The sequence below is a fragment of the Phoenix dactylifera genome, unplaced genomic scaffold (assembly GCF_009389715.1).
Source record: "Phoenix dactylifera cultivar Barhee BC4 unplaced genomic scaffold, palm_55x_up_171113_PBpolish2nd_filt_p 002096F, whole genome shotgun sequence".
Lineage (NCBI taxonomy): Eukaryota > Viridiplantae > Streptophyta > Magnoliopsida > Arecales > Arecaceae > Phoenix > Phoenix dactylifera.
The window spans coordinates 9797-30669 of NW_024069370.1; the positions used below are offsets into that span (position 1 = coordinate 9797).

Genomic DNA, 20873 nt, shown 5'->3' on the forward strand with positions numbered 1-20873 from the left:
CCATATTCAGTTCAGTGTTCCCTCACTTCCTCCCTGCAAAAGTTAAAAAAAACAGAAGCCAAAAAACAGAAGAAAAAAAAAACAAGCTACCGAGACACCAAAGGTATCAACAGTGTAATAGATCGAGAGAGAATCCTGAGGGACGAATAGTGCTATGACCCACACAAAAAAAAAACTCTCTTTTGCTCCCCCCCCCCCCTTTCTCTTCGGATCCATTCGAGTCGGATCGGATCCGTTCGATAAACCTAGAACTGACCCAAAAAATGATTCGGATCCAATTTTAGGATCGACCTGGACCCACGGGTCCTAAAATTCGGGTCGGGTCGGGTCTCGGGTCGACCCGACCCATTTGCAGCCTTAATGCCAAATAAAGATTTAGCATATCTACATTTTTCAAAAAAAATCTAGATAAAATTAAGATACAAGTTAGCATAAATGACAATCATAAGTAATATAACTAGGGTCAAACTTGGATATGCAAGCCAATTTTTTGAAAAATCATGCACACCAAGTGGTCATGCACGTCAGCAATCACAACTTTTCGTTTCTATGGGCTCGATTCTTCAAGCACCCATCTTGATGCAATCACAATCTCTTGTTTTTATGGGCTCCGTTCTTCAATCACAAACAATATAACTTAGGACAAACCTGGATATGCAAGCCAATTTCGTGAGAAATTATACCTTACACTGCATGCACCAAGTGGTCGTGCATGCCAGCAATTATAATTAACCTCTTGTTTCTATGGGCTCCGTTCTTCAAGTACTCATCTCGATGCATCACTATATAAACAGACAGCTCTGATTATGGTAGGTGGTGCATGCCCCCTAGAATATAATTTCTTCAGTTTGTTAGGTTGGCTGCGTATTGGTTGCAGCTTTTTTTTTTCCCGCTACTTAACAATGGACAGGTGGCATGCATACAGAGCAGAAGCAAAAGTAAGTCCTGCAACCCCTAAATCAAAACCCAGGAATCCCAACTGTAAACGATGAGAGACCTCGTAACTAGGCCACCTGTCCAACTGGTCGCATGGAAGTCGGCGGATGTCGTCCTTCCTTTCCAACTGGTTGCATGGAAGTCGGAGGATGTCGCCGCTTTTGCACTGCTTCAATGTAATCCGTCTGCCTCGTCAGCGGATCCGCACGGCGCCGCCGCTCTCCACGTGGCACCGTCCAATGGGAATCAACTAGGAGCTTCGACGAGCCTAACTAACTACCCCCCTTCCCGCTTCCTTCGTTTCGTTCCCTTGAAAGGACTCTGTTTCCATAAAACGGCCTCCCCAGATTTTTTGAAACAGAGCTCCTTTTCCTCCCCTTCGGCTCTTCTCTCCTTCCTTTGTTTCCTTTTCGTTTACAATCCTTTGGAGAGCGAGTTGATTAACCTAAAGAAGGTTGTTTTTTTTTCTCCCCGTTTCCTGTCGTTTCAATTCTAAACTTATCTCATCTCATCAGATATTCTTTTCATGTTTGTTTTTGTTAGACCCTGGATTGGGTTGTAGATAACTTAGATGCGAAGATTGGATTGTTGTCATCGGGAGTAGCTTCAGTATTTGCTTAGGTTATTCTTGTATCTGCTTTTATTTATTTTATAATCTAATTTCATCTCATTAAATTGTTCTTGTGGTTGAAACTCTTGGGTGGATAGCTTGGAATCTGTAGTTTTTTTTGTTTAAAACATCTCATATGCATGGGATGTACCTTAATCGGATTGAAAACTGTGATGGATTTTACCATTGGTACTGTTGGCAATAGTGCTTAAAAAAATAATTTTTTTATATAAAGGTTTTTCTTTTCTCTGCGTTTTTTTTAATCTCATTACATTAGATTGAATACTTTAGGATTTGTTGGTTTATGTAGGTTGGAATGTGGATATAGTCTGATGTTATTCGTTTTTGCTCCCAAATATATTATTCATTAATTTTGTAGGAGATGATGGATGAAGCTGTTGGGTTAGAAGGAAGTGTTGAATGGGCTGAGCAAGAGGGGAGCTTTAATAGTTGGCTCGATAAGGTGCTTGCTTCTGATGGGATTGAGAGTCCTCGCATGGTTGAGGAAGAGAATAGACCTCGAGATAGGCCCAAAGAGCCAGACTCAAATTCCAAGAGGCAGAAGGTCAATTCTTTTTTCTAAACTTGTATAAGAAATGTTCTTTTTTATCCGGCCATCAAGAACTTACCAAAGATAACAATAATAGGTATAAGTCAAAAAATAACTTGCATTAAAAAGGCAATGTACTGGTGAGAACTTTCTCAGATGTGCTAATGAGGAGATATATTCTAGCTACTCTGGATATTCTATCCTTATTTTGAAAATAACCAATGTTTTCATCATAATATACTTGTTTTAACTGCAAAATGTATATTTAATGAAATATAACTCATTATAGCCAAGGTTAAGATCCATTACCATCATTGAATTGTGAATCATGTGAAAATAATTAATACCTCCATCTTTTGGTATTTCCATGGCTCTAGCAAGTACCTAGTTGTCCTTGTATCAATGAGGTTTTTATGCGCTAACGGTAAATAATTTAAATTAGATTCATTTAGGGAATGTGTGTTGTCCCTAAGTTGTGTTTAGATCTCTATATGAAATTTTTTTAAGTGTTATATTGCCTACATTAGCAAGACAGAGATTAGGAAGTAAATTTGGTTAGGCTAAAGCAAGTCAATTTAGTTATGTTGATTTAGAGTGGAACAGATCAATATTGATAGTAATCATGGGCCTGAAACTGTTGATCATTTGTTCTCTCAATACTCCTTTTCAACGTTTTAGAAGACAGTTTGCTCTTTGTTAGGTGTGCTCCTCCCTCAATACTCTTTTGAATTTCTTTGTCTTGACTGGAGGCATAGAAATTTCTCTAAGCCTACTTAGTCTATCATTCTTATGTTGACTGCGGCCATAGCTTGGTCATGTTGACTGCGGCCATAGCTTGGTCATGTGGTAGCTATAGCTTCAAGATGTCTCCATCTATTTAATGATTGGTCATCCCTATGTAATTACAAAAGTAAAAGAGCTTCCACCTGCACTTTCAGAAGACTAAATTTTCATTGAAGTGGATTTCTGGCTTCCATTACCCAAAGATGTCTCATGTTTTTATTTACCTTCAGAGTTGGCTTTATTATGGACTGGTTTCAGCATCCTGGTTGTTCTTCGTCGACAGACTTCAACAACTTTTATTGGCAGATTCACCTCATTGCTGCATCTCTTGTTTTATTATCTCTTCTCTCTAATGATTAATCTGTTAGAATTGGAACCTGTTCAGTTCTTTTTTTTTCACTCTGTTATCAAAGCTGACCCTTTTATTATCTTTTTAAATAAAATTTTGGGTGGCTAATCCTCCCTTCATCTCAAAAAAGAAAGAAAAAAAAGAGAACAAAGGTATAATCTAGTAGTGTGTTTGCACATATTTAGGTAGTTTGGTTTGAAGTTTATCGTGAGGTTACATTAACAGGTTCCAGTTTGAGATCGAAGGAGGTATAGTGATGTTTTAATAGATAATTACTTGAATTACAAGAGTTGCAAGTGGCATTTGAACTAGATTAACCCTGAAGCAATTGACTACATGAAATCGAGTTCGCTTTCCTTCTAATGTCCCTATGGTTATTTTTTGTTAGAAACTAATATTTTTTACAAAGCTAATTTTTTATGGAGTTCTAAATGTATCTTATCTTTTCTATTTGGCGATATTTTCTTACTGGTTTATTTATTTTTAATCTATGCAGATAGGTCCATGCACTGACAAGACAGAGGAACCCGGTCCTCTGGGTTTGATTTTACGCATAACTCCATCTTTCTTGGATCTCATTGATAGGAAGCTATCTCAAAAGAAGACCACTCCTCTTAATGGACCAACTTCGGGTACTAATATAGAAAAACAACAGACCAGAAATGATGAATTTAACATCCAACCCACATTAATGAAATGGAAGGCTTCAAATTTTCCTGCAACAAAACTCAAGATCGGCTGTTGGGAGGTAATCTTACGTCTTGACTTGATAGAACAATTTAGAAAAAGCAAATGCTCAAAACCAAATGCTCTAATTAGTTTTTCTTCTTAGCATCTAACAATTTTTTTTTAAACTATGTTTCATAATTTTAGAGGAAGTCAAGAAATGAAGGTGATATTGTAGCTAAGTTTTACTATGCTAGGCGAAAACTTGTTTGGGAGATACAAGAAGAAAGATTGAAAAAAAAGATTGAGATCCAATGGACCGATATCTCAGCAACCAGAGCACGATTCATACAGGATCAACCAGACATTCTGGAAGTTGAGGTTAGATGTTTTCCTTAGACGTATATTCTCATTTTATTGATTACTTTTGCTACTTTTTCTTTTTCCATAGACTACTTTTATTGTCTTAGACATGTTTTGAACTAATTCTTGGCTTTGGATGGTTTTTTGAAGTTTCTTAATGATTTCATTCTTTTAATAACAAAATTTGGAATATTTGTTTGGGTTTGATAACTAAGATATTTGGTACCTAGTGCAGTTAAGGCAGCAGCCCATGTTCTTTAAAGAGGTAAATCCACAGCCAAGAAAGCATACTAATTGGGAAGCTTGTTCTGATTTTACCAGTGGGAATGCAACCACATGCAGGTACATAAAAATTACATTTACATCACTTTCTTGGAGCTCTGTCATTTTGCTAAGCCTTTCAATGGATTTTACACCTTCAAATATTTCCATATTTGTTGAAATATACTTCTTTTTTTTTTTAGAGAGAGAGAGAGGAATGTATTTTTTTATTGATGAAGTAGATAAATCCTTCGATTCAGATCTCCAGTCCTTCAATGTTTAGTCCATGTTAAACTACATCTATAGGAGCTTCTGAAATTATCAAGAACAAACAAAAACAGAATAATATCTTCTTTAGTAAAGTTCATGTAATATTCTCATAGCTTGTTTCTTATTTTTATTTCCTTCAGGAGGCACTATCTTGAGTTTGCAGAAGGAACTTTGGAGAAACATTATGAAAGGCTTTTACATTCTGATCATCGGCTACTTACGTTGAGTCAGAAAGTTTTTGCAAGCCATGATTCTCAGTTTTTTGAAACCGTTAATAGCGACATGCAAGATATGTGCATGCTCCAACCAAAATTTCCACCTATTTCAAATCAACCATCCAGCAACTGGTGTCCACCTCATCTGAATCATATTGACAATCAAGGGAGTGCTCCTACTCACATGTGGACCTTTGAATCTCATGATCCAGCAGTTGGTGCCAACCATCCACTTTCACTGCTGACACCAACACCCAGAGTTATACAAATGAATTCGCCAAGTTCAGGTAATTTGTCTTAATTTAACCCGGAGTTAATCTAGTGAGATGAGGATGCTAATTGTTTCTTTCTTTTCCTTTTCAAGTCATGGAGTGCCTACCAACTATGAATCAAGGTGCAAGTTCTTTGAATCCAATGACATCCTACTTGGGTAAATCATTTCTTCATTAGTCTTTCATTTCATTATGTGATATTCTACTACCATGAGCTCTTGCTAAGAATTTTTTTTCCCTTTCTTTCTTTCTTCAATGTAGCAGACAACTTTGCACTTAACAATGGCAACTCTGCAACAGATTCTACCCTGAACAGAATGACTCAGCTTTGCAATCAAGACATTCAAAGTTTGAGAAGGGTCGATGACATAAGCGAGCGACAAATCCAACAACTACCCTGGGACACCTGCGCGACTCCAGCTCCTAATTTTCTTCCTCGGCGAGTCCCTGCTAATACCTTATTAACTCATACAGCTGAAACAGAAAATTTCCATGTCCCGAGACAAGGTCAATCACTCGAGGAGCATTTAATGAGCGAGTCAGATGATCTGGATGCATTTGCTGCTGATGACTCTAGGCTTCTTTCTTCAGTAAAATCTATTGGGTCAGTCATTTACTAAGAAGCACCACCAGATTCACAACCGCAATCCTCAAATGAACTGGATGATGGTAACCAAAACACCGATGGCACAAAGTCTCCATTGGAATCAAGGGACTCCAAGCAGTTAATCCATTCTATGACTAATTCCCATGGCACCTACAATTAATCATCAAACCTTCATTAGGCTTGGCCAAGAAAAGAGTTCTCATGGCAGAATCCAGTAGTCTTCATCATCAACTTGCTGAACTGTTTCCTGGTTTGTTTCAATTTCTTCTGCGTTTGTTTTTGTCGCAACAGAACATTCAGACTGCCGTTAGTACTGTGCCAGTAGAAGCACCAAACAGGTTATTCTACTGATGCGTTTCTATTTCCTGGTTGTTTTCTCTTGCATGGTTATACTCTCTCTCTCTCTCTGTGTGCGCGTGTGCAAATCAACTGACTGCTTGGAAAGAGAGTTCGGCTGAATGGACTGGATCTGGATATTTGCTTCGAATGACAAGAAAGTATTTATTTTGAATTATGATGCCGTTCGACATGATTTAGTTCTCACTATTGGAAGCATCATCATATAGAACTATAGCAGAGTGCTTGAGCTTTTGAATATGAGCTTTTGCTATTGGCTTTTAATTTGATCGATATCTGAAAGACAGTTGTTATAAAAGGATTTTACCTTCTTGACACTAAAATGACATCACAGTACTGACTAAACTTTATCTTGACTGATCTGTATGAAGAATGAAGATTAGCCATGGCAGCGAGCAAGCATAGTCTCCCAAACATTGAAAAATGCCTTGGTTCTCACTTCTCAGTGCTATGAAACTGGTTGTTTAGATGCATGGAAATAGGAGATTGTGTGATGAATATTGTAAGAACGAAATGGATTCAAAAGACGGCGATGAGTACCCCAAGTTTGCAGAACTGAAAAACTTCCAAGCTCTATTTCTATCTGATTTCACTGAGACCATTCATCGAAATGTGTACTTGGTGGGAAGGGTAGCTCCTCATTCCATTTTTTCATTTAGGCCTATCAAATTATAATGTCAATATCGTTCTTTTTTTAACCTCTGGGCGGACAAGTAGGAACAATGCTTGCATTACTTATAATATTTTAAAGGGTCGGCAATTGAATAATACATCATTACAGTATGATGAACTTGGCCGGTATCTTTGAATTTGTATCTTTGAAGTGGTTTGTGCAGCATAGCAAATCTGATATCCAAGTTGTGTCAAACACTCTTGGCCCGGCCGCAGCGGCGGCGGGGGCCCTAATCTGGTCCAACCCGATTTCTTGTTTGGGTTTTAATGTTGGACTTAGATCCAACCCAACAGAAGATTAGATTGGATTAGGTCAGATCCATGACTAAAATTTTTGACCCAACGGATCGTTCAGATTGGGTACAGCTTTATGTGTACTAGCAAGGTTGGTTTACAGCTTTATGTGTACTAGCTTTCTTTTGGTTACCACATTTATTCTTTCCCTTTTTGTTTCCTAAATTATTGTCATCTCCTAATTGATTGCTGTGGTTTTTTTCCCAACGTTTTTGCTATGACTGGTGTTTCTGCATCAAACCCCAGAAGCTGGATGACACCTGGTTATCAATTTTTTGATAATACTTGGTCATGGATACACTTGCTAAAACTTTTTGATCAAGATGATGGATATGGATTTAACCTTTATATTACGATTTTCAACTATATCTTCTCACCTGGGCTTTTAATATTGGTCCTGATGTTTCATGAAGTAATTGTTTTATGCACTTCTTTTGAAAGAAAATGTGTTATTATGTCAGAATGCTGGGGCTTATAAGTTTCCATGTTTTATCCCCATGAGAATGGTGACTTGAATAAATACTTAACTTCTATAGTGAAGGTTCAATATAATTCAGTTCAATTGGAAAACAAGCAAATCTAGGCAAACCACATGTCCACATTTTGTCCTTAACATTATACCTGGTTGCATGTGGTTAGTGTTCTTTTTTCCCTTCTCTGCCCTGTGCAAGAATTCATCTTACGGCACACACTAAGAGATAAAATTTAGCTGTACATGCCTTGTGTGCTTGACTGATAACGTATTAGGACTAATCAATGGTATTCAGTTGGCTGATGTTTGTTTTCTAATTCTACTATTCATACACAACATATCTTAACAAGATCATTATTTTCTGTTTGCAGGCAAAATTATATGTCTCTCTGGGCCTCCTGGAGTTGGTAAAACCAGCATTGGTCGTTCAATGGCACGAGCATTGAATAGAAGGTTTTATAGATTTTCTGTAGGAGGCTTGGCTGATGTAGCTGAAATTAAGGTACAGCGACTAAGTCATTTTGATGTCTACATCTCGGAATCAATATTGATGCTTTAGCTTATAAACAGTGTGGGGTTTTGCCTATCTGAAACTCATTTGTGATCATTATAACCTTTATCCAGGGTCATAGGCGCACCTATGTTGGTGCAATGCCAGGAAAGATGGTGCAATGCCTGAAAAATGTGGGAACAGCTAATCCTCTAGTTCTCATAGATGAGATTGACAAGGTATTAATATGCTTTACATAACCTGTTGTAATTTAGTGATGATTTTGATGCATCAATTTTTGCACTAGTTCGAGTTTACGGGATTAAGCTTCCTCATGATCTTGTGAATTGTGATGACATTTGATGTTTCCAACTTTTCTGGTGATTTATCATGTGACAGTTGGGGAAGGGACATGCTGGTGATCCAGCAAGTGCTTTGTTAGAGCTTCTAGACCCCGAGCAAAATGCGAACTTTCTTGACCATTTTCTTGATGTTCCTATTGACTTATCCAAGGTGAGCCACTGCTGCTGTGAAGAATTCTTGGACTTCACTATTTTAAATTTTCATGTTTATTGGGTCCAAGTATTGATGGTATGTTGATTATATATTTCATATCAATCTAATACCTGTGAGTGGAGTGCAGAAGCTTGTTACATGAGCATGTGATTTATTTGAAGCAAGACTTTGGCAAATCTTACATGGTTGAAGGGACAAATATAATTATGCATCTCATGAACATGTGCTTGAACACTACGGCCCATGTCCGATCCACATAAATGTTTACATAAAATTGCTCACATTGGACAATGAAATGGATGGGAGTCACAAGAGATATATATCATGAAAATGATGGCATTATTTTTTAAACTAGCTAGTCAATATATATCCATCTTTAATATATCTATAAAGCATGTTATTGTGCAAAAGAGTAAAAAGGTTAGAGCAAACTAACTAGATGCTAGCAATATGATGGAGATAATTTTTGAAAATCATAACGGAACAAACTCTCCCTGATGAGCACTGTTTTTTAACCACTGTTATTTTGGGCATAGATTTTCCAGCAGTCCAATCTTAGTAAATGGAGATAGTTTGAGTAATGTCCTATGTGGCTACAAAGGGATCTAGAACTTCTAAAAGATCATTGTTCAAAATTTAGATTTGTACCTTTTTCCTTGGGAGCCTCCATATAGGCTTACACTCTTTAGTCTATGCATTTCCAGTTTTTGAGGTATTATGGACAAAATATTGTATGTTGGTTATAAAATAGCGGTCTGATATGTTGGTTATTCTCAAGGTCCGCCGTACCGGTACCGGTCGGCGTACCGGTGGCCGGCCGGACCGGTACGGTACCGGTCCGGTCCGGTCCGTACCGGCCGGTACCGGTGGTTTCAAAAACCACAGCGCGCGGCGCTGTGGTTCTAAAAAAAAAAAAAAAAAAATCGTACCGGTGCGAACCGGCCGGTTCGCACCGGTACGAGGCCCGTACCGGCCGTTACGGGCTCCGAACCGGCCGGTACGCACCCGTACCGGCCGGTTCGGATAAAAAACCGGGAAATACCGGTTTTTTATCCGTTCCGGTACCGGTCTAGGACCGGACCGGTACGTACCGGCCCGTACCGGCCGGTACGGGCCGGTACGGCATTCCATGGTTATTCTTCTGGTGATAGTCTTGTATAGTTGTATTACTAATCCAAATATTGGTGTCTTCTGGCATTTTTATACCCCCCAAATGTTTGAATTGTATCATCGAGGCTGATTAGCAATAGGATTTTTATTGTATTATGCTATAGTACATTTGTAAGTGATGTTTTAAAGCGGCATGTAATCCCAATCTGAACATGCACGAGTGCTTTTTTTCCTAGCTTCTTAATTTAGATAAATATGAACATGCTCATTACTTTATTCCATCAGTGCAAATTTTTGGTTGTCATATTTGACATTCACCTTTTCAATTGTCATGCTTATCTTGTTCTGTTCGGATGCAAATTCTAGCTTACAGGTTCACTAAGCAGTTTGTTTCTTGAATTTTGACATTGTTTATAGAGCAAATGAGAATGCAAAGATGGGTGTTCTGATTCTATTTAAACAGAAAGCATGCTTGACATGTGCTTTTTCTGTAATCACATTTCAGTATAACCTAATAGATTTCTTGTAAAGATCACTTATATCTATCATATGAAAATAGTAGAGAATGATGCTATGGGAAAGAAACGGACCATGCTCTTCTTGATGATAGTTCTGTGTTCATGACCTATGTGGTTCAGAATATAGACCCTTTTTTCTTTTTATTTTTAAGTTGCTCTAGACCCCCCCCTCCGCCACACACACACACACACACACACACACACACCAAAAAAAAAAAGGAAAAAAAAATCACCTACCTGTCTGCTTAGTTTCATCAAATTCATGAAATAGTAGTATGGTATGGAAACCAACTTACATATGAGTTGGGCCTAGTGGAATGATATCTAGAATTCATACAGATCTTTCAAAATAAAAATTGATGACACAACTTATAGAATCGGTTGTCATACAGGCTGTTATGTCTTGGACCTCACATGTTATCTTTCAGCAATTTGAAGTACTAATAAATCTTTCAGAGAGAAAAGATGCACATTCTGAATCAGAATATATATAATTTTAAATAACATAGAGATATTAAATAATGAACAGTGTGAAATTGGAATCTGTATATTATTAAACAGGCAGTGATTTTATAGATGTGAAAACTATTTCACAAATGATAATCCCGAGTTCTTGACCTGTGTGGTCAGGAATGTAACTTTTTTTTGGAAATAAGAACTGTACTGGATGCCAAAGAAAAACCCATTGTTGTTTGAAGATAAAAGTTCTGTTTAAGAAGAGTCATACTTATTGGAACAAAGGATGTCTCCCATTTTAAAGGTATGAGTCTTCTTTGCTAGAAGGACTTTAATTTTCTAAAATAGGGTTGTTGACCACAAAGTTGAGCTTGGCACCATGATCGGTAAAATACGCTTCGCATCTATACCATTCATTGTCCAATTTTTACTTTTTTTTTTTTTTTGCAACAGGCAGTTATTTCTTACTGGAACATTTATTAGTTCTTTGAAGTGTTGAAACCTACCCCACAAGATCTGAGCATTAGCTAGCTCATATGATGATCAAATATTTATAATAATTAAACAAATTCTGTCCTCAATTTCTATTCTGGGTAATTTGGATGCTTATACTGAATGATGCTCTTTCAGCGTTTCTATGACGTGTAACACTAGAAAAAGGACTTACAAAGGGGAAAAGAGCTTTTTTTTTTATATTCAAAAACAATCTGCAAGGTAATATTAGATGCCATTGCCACTGTACCATCTAATGTGTAGTCTTCCATAGCTTGAAAGTCATAAGGGAGGGAAAAAAATTCAATGACATGAATCAGTGGAATTTAACAGAATAGCAAGTAGGATTTCTTTTTTGGAAAGTAGGAATTCTTTTTGGAAAGGTCTTTGATTTTTTTATCTTCTAAAATAGAATTAAATTTTCAATCACATAGGTCAGTAGATGCTTGAAATACTTTGAGATCCGATTAGTTTGGTAGATTTGAATTTCTTGTAAAAGATGTCCTGTTCCTTCTCACACCGAAAATTTTAGGTCTGTTTTAAGTCTCCACCTACCCATGACTGCCATCAATGACTACAAGTCCTTTTAGTTACTCCTACTATGCCATCCAGCCCACCAACCCTTTTTTCCCTACCACCTCCCTCCACCTTTTAGCTGGAGAGCTTTCGTGGGGATAGGAGGGGGTGGGGTGGAACAGCAGCCAAAGAGAGTGAGGGGAGTAAATGGCCGTGACTTACAGCAACTGTTGGTAGGAGGTGCCATGGTGGTGTTTGAAGGTTGTGAACAAGTTGGGCAGATTGTGGTAGGATGCATGATCTGGATAAGAGAGAATCTGAAAAAAGATTTTTTTTTTCTTTTTTTTTAAAATAACAATTTTATACTAGCAGAAACATATAATTGACAATTCGTATGGAATTTATGCTACATAAATTTGTGGCGAGAAGCCTAATCAGTTTATATAAATATAAACATAAATATAAGAGAGAGAGAGAGAGAGAGAGAGAGTTGAAATAGACATTATGCATGTAAGGCATTTATAAGTTCAAAGCTTTTGAACTTTTGCAAATGGCACAGATCTATAAGTCGGTGAGACAATAAGTATCTTTCGTACCCCTATGGTGCTTATATATATATATATATGTCGTATTGTGCTGATGCTTGGACCAGTGTGAAAAGATATGTTACTGCAATGCAGAATGAGATATACCATCTTGATTACTGATTATTTTTCAGCAGTCAAGTAAGAACTTTGGCTCTACCATGTAGCATCTTTACTCACAGTGTGCGCTTTGCACACATTATTTGTAATGACCACATATTGAATATGTATTAAAATATTAAAGAAATCCATTCCATATGCCAATGCGCACTAGTATTTACTAGACTGACCGTGGGTCAAATAGAACTACCATCTGGTGAATAAAATCATCCATGTGTTCCGGCAGTGGACTTGTATAAGATCTACTGTATAGCATGTATATGATACATCTAAGCCATAACATATATGGTTGTCCCTACTGCCAACATCCAGGAACAGAAATTTAAATTGCAATTTGTTCATCACCTCTAAAAGCATGGGTATCTAAATTCAATTGGTTAGAGATTTTTCACCCTAACATTAGACTCAAGCCAAATGCTACTTTGATTACTAATTTACTATCCATGTTGTGATAATTTGATACATAATTAACATCGAAAATCATTTGATTTACTTACTTTAAGTGCTTATGCTATTGATGATCTATTTGAGTTTCAACTTCAATGTCTCATCACGTGCTTTCCACAAGGGTGTATGTGTGTTGCATTTGGCATGGGAGTATCACGGGCACATGCACGTGCACACATGCATACCCATGCATACATGAAAATCTAATTGTCATTTCAGTTATTTCCAGAATATCTTCTGTCACTTCTCTCCATGTCCTAATGTTGCAATTTTATTTGCATTCAGATATCTTAGCTAAGTTTAGTTGTGAATGTATTTACAGAATTACTCTTCCATTAGAATATCTTCTGACACCATTTTGCTTATTAATTTAGGTTCTGTTTGTTTGCACAGCAAACGTAGTTGAGATGATACCAAACCCTCTTTTGGACAGAATGGAGGTCATTGCTCTTGCTGGTTATATCACTGATGAAAAGATGCATATTGCAAGGGACTATTTGGAAAAGACTACTCGTGAAGCTTGTGGTATCAAATCTGAACAAGTATGATTAATACTGCACTCGTATTGTTAACTATATGTCCCCCTGAAAAGTTGCTGGAAGTGGTCCGTTTTCTTTCAATTTATCTGAAATTGGCATATTGTATTTGATATCATGTCAAGAAATATCCCACTCAAAACAGATTATATATATGTTTTTTGTGTGCATGATAAAAAGAGAAATCTGTGCCTTTGGTTATGCCTATTTTTTTCAAGTTTGCCATTAGATTTTCTAACCAAATCTCATCAAAAACATTCTTTTATAATTGTAGAATATTGTAATTCATGAGAACAAGCAGCCTCTTTGATTCCATGAAAATCCCATCCTCCCAAAGAATCATAATATGTTTTCCATCTCACATTCCATTACAGTCAAAATAAGATTAGAGACTGAACTTGTTCCGATCTTCTCCATATATGAAGGAGGAGCAGAGCTGTCAAAAGACTAGAAAAACAAAATGCTTGTTCTAAAATGGTTAGTCAGTCTGATTTCGGTTTTCGTATCAAGGACTTCTCTCTCTACCCCTCCCCTCCGCCCTCCTGTCCTCCTGCCCCCCTCCTCTCCCCCTGCCCCCCTCCAATCATCTTCACCAGTCCAATCTCTCCTTCTCTATTCTTAAGAAACCTTTTCTATTAGAACACCCTTTTCACTTAATTTTCATGAATAAAGAGAAAATGATAGATACTTTGACCTCTCCATCTCTTTCCTAGATCTTATGGTCTTATGTTTCACATATGAAATATCTCATTATATCTCTCATCAGAGCATAGAAAGAGAATTGCATGAGAATATGGAAGGTATAGTTAGGAAAGTTTTTATTTCTCATGACTGTTTGGATTTTAGATTTTACTGATTTTTTCTATTTTAAATTGATAAATAGAATTTATATTATCATTCAACACATTTCTTTCTTTTTTTATTATTTTTATACTGGGCATGCATCGCATGTTCCTGTAGACAAGTGTTTGTGAGTGTCTGTGTATTGGAAGATCATTGTCAGAGAGAGTAGAGCTACATTCTTCATGGTAGGATCAAGGCTTTCAATTTTGCTGGTGCAAAATATTTGATGGAACAAAGAAAGTTTATCATTCTATTGATAATGCTGCAAGGTTTTGATATGTTTGTGTTACTGTCATAGCATTGCATTACTTGATTTGATATACTCAATTTTCTTTTTCCAACCTGTTAGCTACTGAATGGACCTGTTCAAGCTTTCAATGGTTCTGAAGTCATAACAATGATTCTAAATGAATGATTCCATAGCCTAGGAGTGGTGCCCTCCAGCTCCCACTAACCCCCACCCCAAACACCCCCTCCCCCCCCCCCCCCCCCCTTCTCTTCCTTCTGAGGGGAAAGAAGAAAACCTTTAAAAGAAAGAGAACATTCTCATTCTTCTTTGTTTCTGGTCATATAATTTACTCTCTTCGAGACACATCATCTGCATAAGCAATATTTTTTTCAACTCATAAATGGATTCTGATCATTGCAATAGATACTAGGGATCAGGATTTCATCACGATTTATCGAAATATATTTTTAAATAAAATATTCTAGATTAGTAAATCTCCTGAGATGTTATCTGCTACATGGTTAGAGAATTATAGCAGTTTGACAGATCAATTACAATATGAGACAGATAAACACTACGAGCATATCAGTGCCTTTGAATTATCATGAGCTGAAAAATATTGTAGAATTCCTGATTACATGAATTTGTGCCCTGTTGTATTTTCATCTTAGTATTTGATTTGGTGGATTTTTAGCTTTGTACATGCTGACCCCATTTAGATGGGAGAAGATGATTTGGTTATGGTAGAAATCTTGTCCAAGGGAATTATTCACTTGAGAAATTCTTTAAATACCAATTATTTTCTACATATTTAGGATTTCAAATTATTAATCCGTAAACTTTTAAGGATCATTAGCTGATTAATAAAAATAACTCGAGAATAAAAACATAAAAAGTAGTCTATAGCTCCCATGCAAAAATTATTCTATTCATAGTTTTTTGTCTTGGGGTTAAGCAGGTACCTGGTCTTAGGAAAATTAATTTCAGAAGATGCTACAAGGAGTTGGTCCAGTTGGTTGGTAGCACTTGATATGGCCAATGTTCTAACTTGGTTGTGTCGAATGACACACTTCACAGGCCACTCAAAAGATTGTTATTCATGAACTAGAGTACCTTTACGAAAATTAAAAGTTATAACTGTGATTCAATATTAAATCGTTAGCTTTTGCCATCTGGAGATCATGGTGGAAAGCTCAAGCCGTCGCCTTATCTCACCATTTGTCTTTATATATTATATTAGAAAGGCGACTGAACATTGCTTCACTGTAAGGAAGATTAGTGTCTGAATCATTCAGCATGAATGTGCTTTTCTAGGATTAACCTGATGTAATTGGATCATCAGTTAGAACATATATTTAGTAATAGTGAACATGGATTAGTGGTGGCTGAGTGTCTCGTGCTACTGATAGAATGTTTTACAGACATATTTAACCATGTATACATGATCTATGCTATATTGGTTTATATTCTGTTAACATTTCTGATCAATGTATCCAGGTTGAAGTGACTGATGCAGCTCTTCTTGCTCTGATAGAAAATTATTGCCGAGAGGCAGGTGTTCGGAATCTTCAAAAGCAAATTGAGAAGATATACCGCAAGGTTTGTGACACAGTTGTTAGAACTTCAGAAAAGAAGTATCAGTTTTTAAATCTAAATATTCGTAATTTTATTATTTATTTTCAAAGTAATTGTTTTGCTAGCAAATCCCAACCATAACTGTTGAGCATTGGGTTGCCTCTGATGACGAGCCACAATGTTATCGGTATGCTTTCTTCAGAAAAATTAGTAATGACTTTGAACTTCAAACGACACCGTATACAATCTGAAATGCATCATGAGAACACAAGATGCTTGTTACTAGGTGATATTTTGATTTAGTTCTGGTTTGAATGCGTGCATGAACATAACAAGCTAGTTATGATGTTTTGACCAAAGTGTCTAGCTGGTTGTCCCTATCAATGAAAAACCCAATTGCCTCGATTTTTTGTAACTAGTTTGCATATTGCTTATGCAAGACATTTGGGTATTTGGGTCATCTCACAAATAGGTATACTTGTCGGATGTGCTAGTTGGAGAATTATGGGAAGGATTAAAGAAACAATTAGAAATGTTAAATTATTGACCTGCTAGTTTTGGCTTTCTGAAATTTTTATTTTAACAGGATATTTGAATTGGTGGTTTTTCACTTGTAGCTTTCCAAATTGTTTATGTTTTTCTATTAAACAAATGTTTTCCTTTACAAATTATTGCTTCAATTAATGCATCTTCTGGTGTAGTTGTACTTAATTGAAGTTTATTTTGTCATAGGCTTTACACCCCTTTGAGAGATGTTGGAAGTCAATATTTCTGTAATCAAAAGCTTTTCTGTGAAAGTCTCCCCTTTTAGCAGTGATTAATCTGAATGTTTTCTGGCCATTAAATATGCAGAAGCACTAGTTTCATAAGCATACATGCATTTCTATTACTATCATCTATGAATTCTCAGTCATTCCCTTCATTTGCATTTTTATGACCATTGATGTATATTAGATATTTAAATTTGCATCTTTTCCTATCAATGAAATAAATATTTTGATTTCAGAAAACCTTGAATATTTTTCCTATTCATGACCGATTTTATTCTTATGCTTTAATATAGATAGCTCTGCAACTTGTCCGTCAAGGGGTGACAAATGAGCAATCTCTAAAAGTCAGCCTTCAGCAAGGAGCCAAACAGCTTAGAGAGAAATCTACTGAAGAGCCTACTCAAATTGCAGATGATGGTCCAGGGGGGAAGAAACTGGAGGATGGGAACTCACACGAAAGGGCTACAACAACTACCTTAACAGAATCTGAACAAGCAATTGAAGTCTCGTTACATGAACAGCCTAATGGAACTGCCACAGAAGAATCAGAAGCAACTTCTCATGAGCATCTTGTTGAACAGTTGGAGGCTGACAAAGTGCAGCCAACTCTCTTATCATCAGACGGTATTGCAACAACGGACCAACCCGTTGATTCAAAGGTATTCTGAGAAGCTAAGTGACTAAAACATGCATTTTATTGTAGTGTAAGAATTGGTTTAACATTGACACCTACTAGTGATTTTTCTTACAAGTCCTATGTGTAAACTTTTTTTTTCACATTAGTGGAAGGATCAGTCAGACGATAGAAATTACTTTAATGTAGTATGCATATATGTTAACATATGCATATTTATGCACCGTATATTCATTGTGTCATGTATTAATTGATTGATTTCTCTATTTACAGGTCAATATAAAAACAAGTGATGTAAAGGATGTGAAAGTTGATAATGTGATTGAAAAGGTCATAGTTGATGTCTCAAACCTGGCTGATTTTGTGGGCAAACCAGTATTCCATGCCGAACGTATATATGATCAGACTCCAGTAGGAGTTGTCATGGGTCTTGCTTGGACTGCAATGGGTGGTTCAACATTGTATGTTGAGACCGCCCTAGTGGAGCAAGGAGAAGGGAAAGGTGCACTTCTATTGACGGGTCAGCTCGGAGACGTCATGAAGGAGAGTGCGCAAATAGCTCATACCGTAGCCAGAGCAATATTGCTTCAGAAAGAACCAGACAATCCATTTTTTGCAGACTCCAAGCTCCATTTGCATGTGCCGGCTGGTGCTACCCCCAAGGATGGACCAAGTGCAGGGTGCACCATGATAACCTCAATGTTGTCTCTTGCCATGAAAAAGCATGTTAAAAAAGAACTTGCAATGACTGGTGAAGTAACATTGACAGGACGGATTCTCCCAATTGGTGGGGTATGTTATCTCTGTGACATAATCTTTATTCATCATTGTGACCGACCATAATAATCGAAAGTTCATAGTTTTTTGTTTTCATGATTGTTTTAAGACTTAATGTTTCTTATTCTTGTTTTGGTTTCCAACCACGGGATGTGCGACATACTCTCTGTCTTTCAATTCATCATATTTGTCCATTTGATCTTTATATGCTATATGATTTACCATCCATTGTAGAAATACCTGAATCTAGGAGTTTATATGCATTTTGTCATAGCCTGAATTTTTGAGTTGGAAACTGCAAAGCTTGACATTTTTACTAAATTTGCAAACTTCCTATATTTGATAAAAATCATTCTGAAGTCTTATTTTGAAAAATAACACCAGAAATCACCATTATTTAGTATTATTACTGCTCTGTGACTTTGTTTTTTTCTGTTAGTTTTTAAAAGTTTCATTCCTACCAAACAGGTAAAGGAGAAGATAATTGCTGCAAGAAGAAGTGAGGTGAAGACTATCATATTCCCATCAGCTAACAGAAGAGATTTTGATGAGCTTGCTGGCAATGTGAAGGAAGGCCTTGAAGTTCACTTCGTAGATGATTATAACCAAATATTTGAGCTGGCTTTTGGAAGCAACTCTAAGCCACAAATCTAAGTCTCTGATCCACCTGTATTGGGTCTTCACATGTTATAGTTTTCTTGACGACTGCAAGAAATTCCATGGTAGTTCTTCATGATGCAGCCACCATGGACCAATTCCAAAGAGAGTTAGCCTTTTATTGAGGTCATGGACAATTCGTAACGGGCTTCCTAGAGCATCCATGATTTGAATGCTTGCATGTACTGATGCCTGAAGATTGTTTATTAATTATGTCTTACAACCATTGCGAAAAAAAACCATAGCACGGCTGTATTTTTTGTGATCTTTTCTGGAGGTGGATGGTGGTCAAGATATAAATACATTATTTCGGCATTTTTGTTTTCATCAATACTCAAATGTAAACTACTCTCAAAACCTAAATTTTTTATTCATTCAAATGTATGATGATAGCTGATTATTAATTTGATCATGTTTGCTGGATTGGTTTCAACTTTCAACTCCTTGTGTTTTTCTCCTTTGATGGATGTGGCTGGAAAAAAATTTAATTGTTGCCGATATTTGCATTTTAGCAGTCATTTCCTTCCAATTAGGGCATTCATTCTTTAGATACTAAAATTTGTACGAATTGGTACTTCTTTCATCTATTTTATCCATTGTTGGTGATAATCTTGGCATCGATTCTTCTAATTTAATCATGATATTGTAGCAAGGGGTGTTCTACTAGTACTTCTTTATAAATGAAATATGCAAGATGATGACTCAAAATGCAATGCAGCTGCTAGTGATTTTTAGCCTCAAATGATGTCATTTCAAACCTAATTCAATCCATTCTCCCAATGTGATTCACATGCTGACCTCAACTCGCATGATTGATGATATCGCAAAATACCTATCAAAGATTATGAATGAGATATCTCGCCGGCTTCGCCGGTCAACGATCCACCATGACAAGAGGCTATTGGACCATAGTTGCTCTTCAGATTGAAATTGGCAGAAAGCCTCAATAATGGTCATGGGGACCATCACAGTCATTATTCTCCAATCTCGCTAAAGACTTACTAGTACTCTTTCCTTAATGAAATTTCTTCTTTACTTCAAAAATGGAGCTTGTGGTGGAGCCTCTATTGGATGAAATCTATGGAAAGGGATTGTGGGCTCAGCCATATCCAATTCGAGTTCATGTGGGAATCAGAATCCCATGATGCCATCATGGAATCAATCCCTCAGAGCAAAAGAATACCACCAGTTCCTAGCAGTGGAAAAGCCCAGGAATAGGGATGGTAGGACCAGACCCATACCCTCCTTAGACTTCAGCTTTATAGCAGTTTATTCTAAACTCTCCAATGCCAGTGTCTTCTAGTTCCCCTCTTCAATCCACTGCCACTAGTGACTAACATGGGTCCAACCTCCATTCTTTTGTGGGGCCAACTTCCCATAGTGACCAACCGACCATGTCCTTGGGAGGTCAGACAGGTTAATTTTAGACAGTAGCTTGTGGAATCAATAGGAGGCAAGACTTTTTGAGAGTTTTAGTCAAGCAAATCTTTGTGGGGGCATCTTGTGACTCATCACCCATTACTATCAGCTGATTTGCTGTCATGCTTTAACTAACGAATCAACTAAATGCTTGTTCGTGGACCCAGTTAGGTCAGCCATTCAGGCAACAATGCCGGTTCTTATTCCAATTTGAGAGTCGCATCTTGTTCGAGCTGACGACAGCTTGGCATCGACGCTCTCCGTCATCCATACATGTCAGCATTCGATAAATATGTCAACGTGGCGAGCTGCGAGGTGGTCGAATTGCTGACATGGCAATGGTGGCTCATGGCCGGCGAAAAAAAATAGAAGAGAAAAATGCATGGAGTAGGTTTCCCCCACCTTGCAAGATGCTCTTTGCTTTCATATACTCTCCAATTGATTGGTGCCCTAGATAAACAAACTAATCACCTCTACAAATGGCACTATCTTTTTTGGAAGACCTTT

The 20873-nt window shown here is 37.1% G+C and overlaps 2 protein-coding genes across 6 annotated transcripts; both read left to right on the plus strand.

Moving 5' to 3' along the window:
• The first annotated feature begins 942 nt into the window (after window positions 1–942).
• On the plus strand, window positions 943–6243 carry LOC103704652. The gene is made up of 8 exons (XM_039123135.1): window positions 943–1390; window positions 1926–2111; window positions 3725–3976; window positions 4102–4275; window positions 4493–4599; window positions 4929–5290; window positions 5368–5433; window positions 5537–6243. Exons 1-8 carry the CDS (start codon window positions 989–991, stop codon window positions 5893–5895), a joined length of 1908 nt encoding a protein of 635 aa, XP_038979063.1. The 5' UTR covers window positions 943–988; the 3' UTR covers window positions 5896–6243.
• Window positions 5676–19387, plus strand: LOC120109378 (lon protease homolog, mitochondrial-like). 5 transcript variants are annotated; one of them, XM_039123136.1, is made up of 9 exons: window positions 5676–6132; window positions 8049–8179; window positions 8302–8406; window positions 8567–8680; window positions 13301–13468; window positions 16032–16133; window positions 17173–17538; window positions 17787–18305; window positions 18759–19387. In XM_039123136.1, the coding sequence occupies exons 1-9, from the start codon at window positions 6084–6086 to the stop codon at window positions 18942–18944; spliced, it is 1740 nt and encodes a 579-aa protein (XP_038979064.1). In that variant the 5' UTR covers window positions 5676–6083; the 3' UTR covers window positions 18945–19387. The 5 variants fall into 5 exon arrangements, with proteins under 5 accessions (XP_038979064.1, XP_038979065.1, XP_038979067.1 ...); XM_039123139.1 differs by having other exon boundaries at window positions 5893–6220; window positions 18759–19186; XM_039123138.1 differs by lacking the exon at window positions 5676–6132 and adding an exon at window positions 6415–6869 and having other exon boundaries at window positions 18759–19186.
• The last annotated feature ends 1486 nt before the right edge of the window (window positions 19388–20873 follow it).

Excerpts from the sequence above, each read along its gene's own strand:
- LOC103704652 (XM_039123135.1), top strand. The coding sequence starts at position 989 with ATGAGAGACCTCGTAACTAGGCCACCTGTCCAACTGGTCGCATGGAAG. Across the intron at positions 3,977-4,101 it reads TCAAGATCGGCTGTTGGGAG|AGGAAGTCAAGAAATGAAGG; the intron begins GTAATCTTACGT and ends TCATAATTTTAG. Across the intron at positions 4,276-4,492 it reads CAGACATTCTGGAAGTTGAG|TTAAGGCAGCAGCCCATGTT; the intron begins GTTAGATGTTTT and ends TACCTAGTGCAG.
- LOC120109378 (XM_039123136.1), top strand. The coding sequence starts at position 6,084 with ATGGCAGAATCCAGTAGTCTTCATCATCAACTTGCTGAACTGTTTCCT. Across the intron at positions 13,469-16,031 it reads GTGGTATCAAATCTGAACAA|GTTGAAGTGACTGATGCAGC; the intron begins GTATGATTAATA and ends CAATGTATCCAG. Across the intron at positions 16,134-17,172 it reads TTGAGAAGATATACCGCAAG|ATAGCTCTGCAACTTGTCCG; the intron begins GTTTGTGACACA and ends GCTTTAATATAG.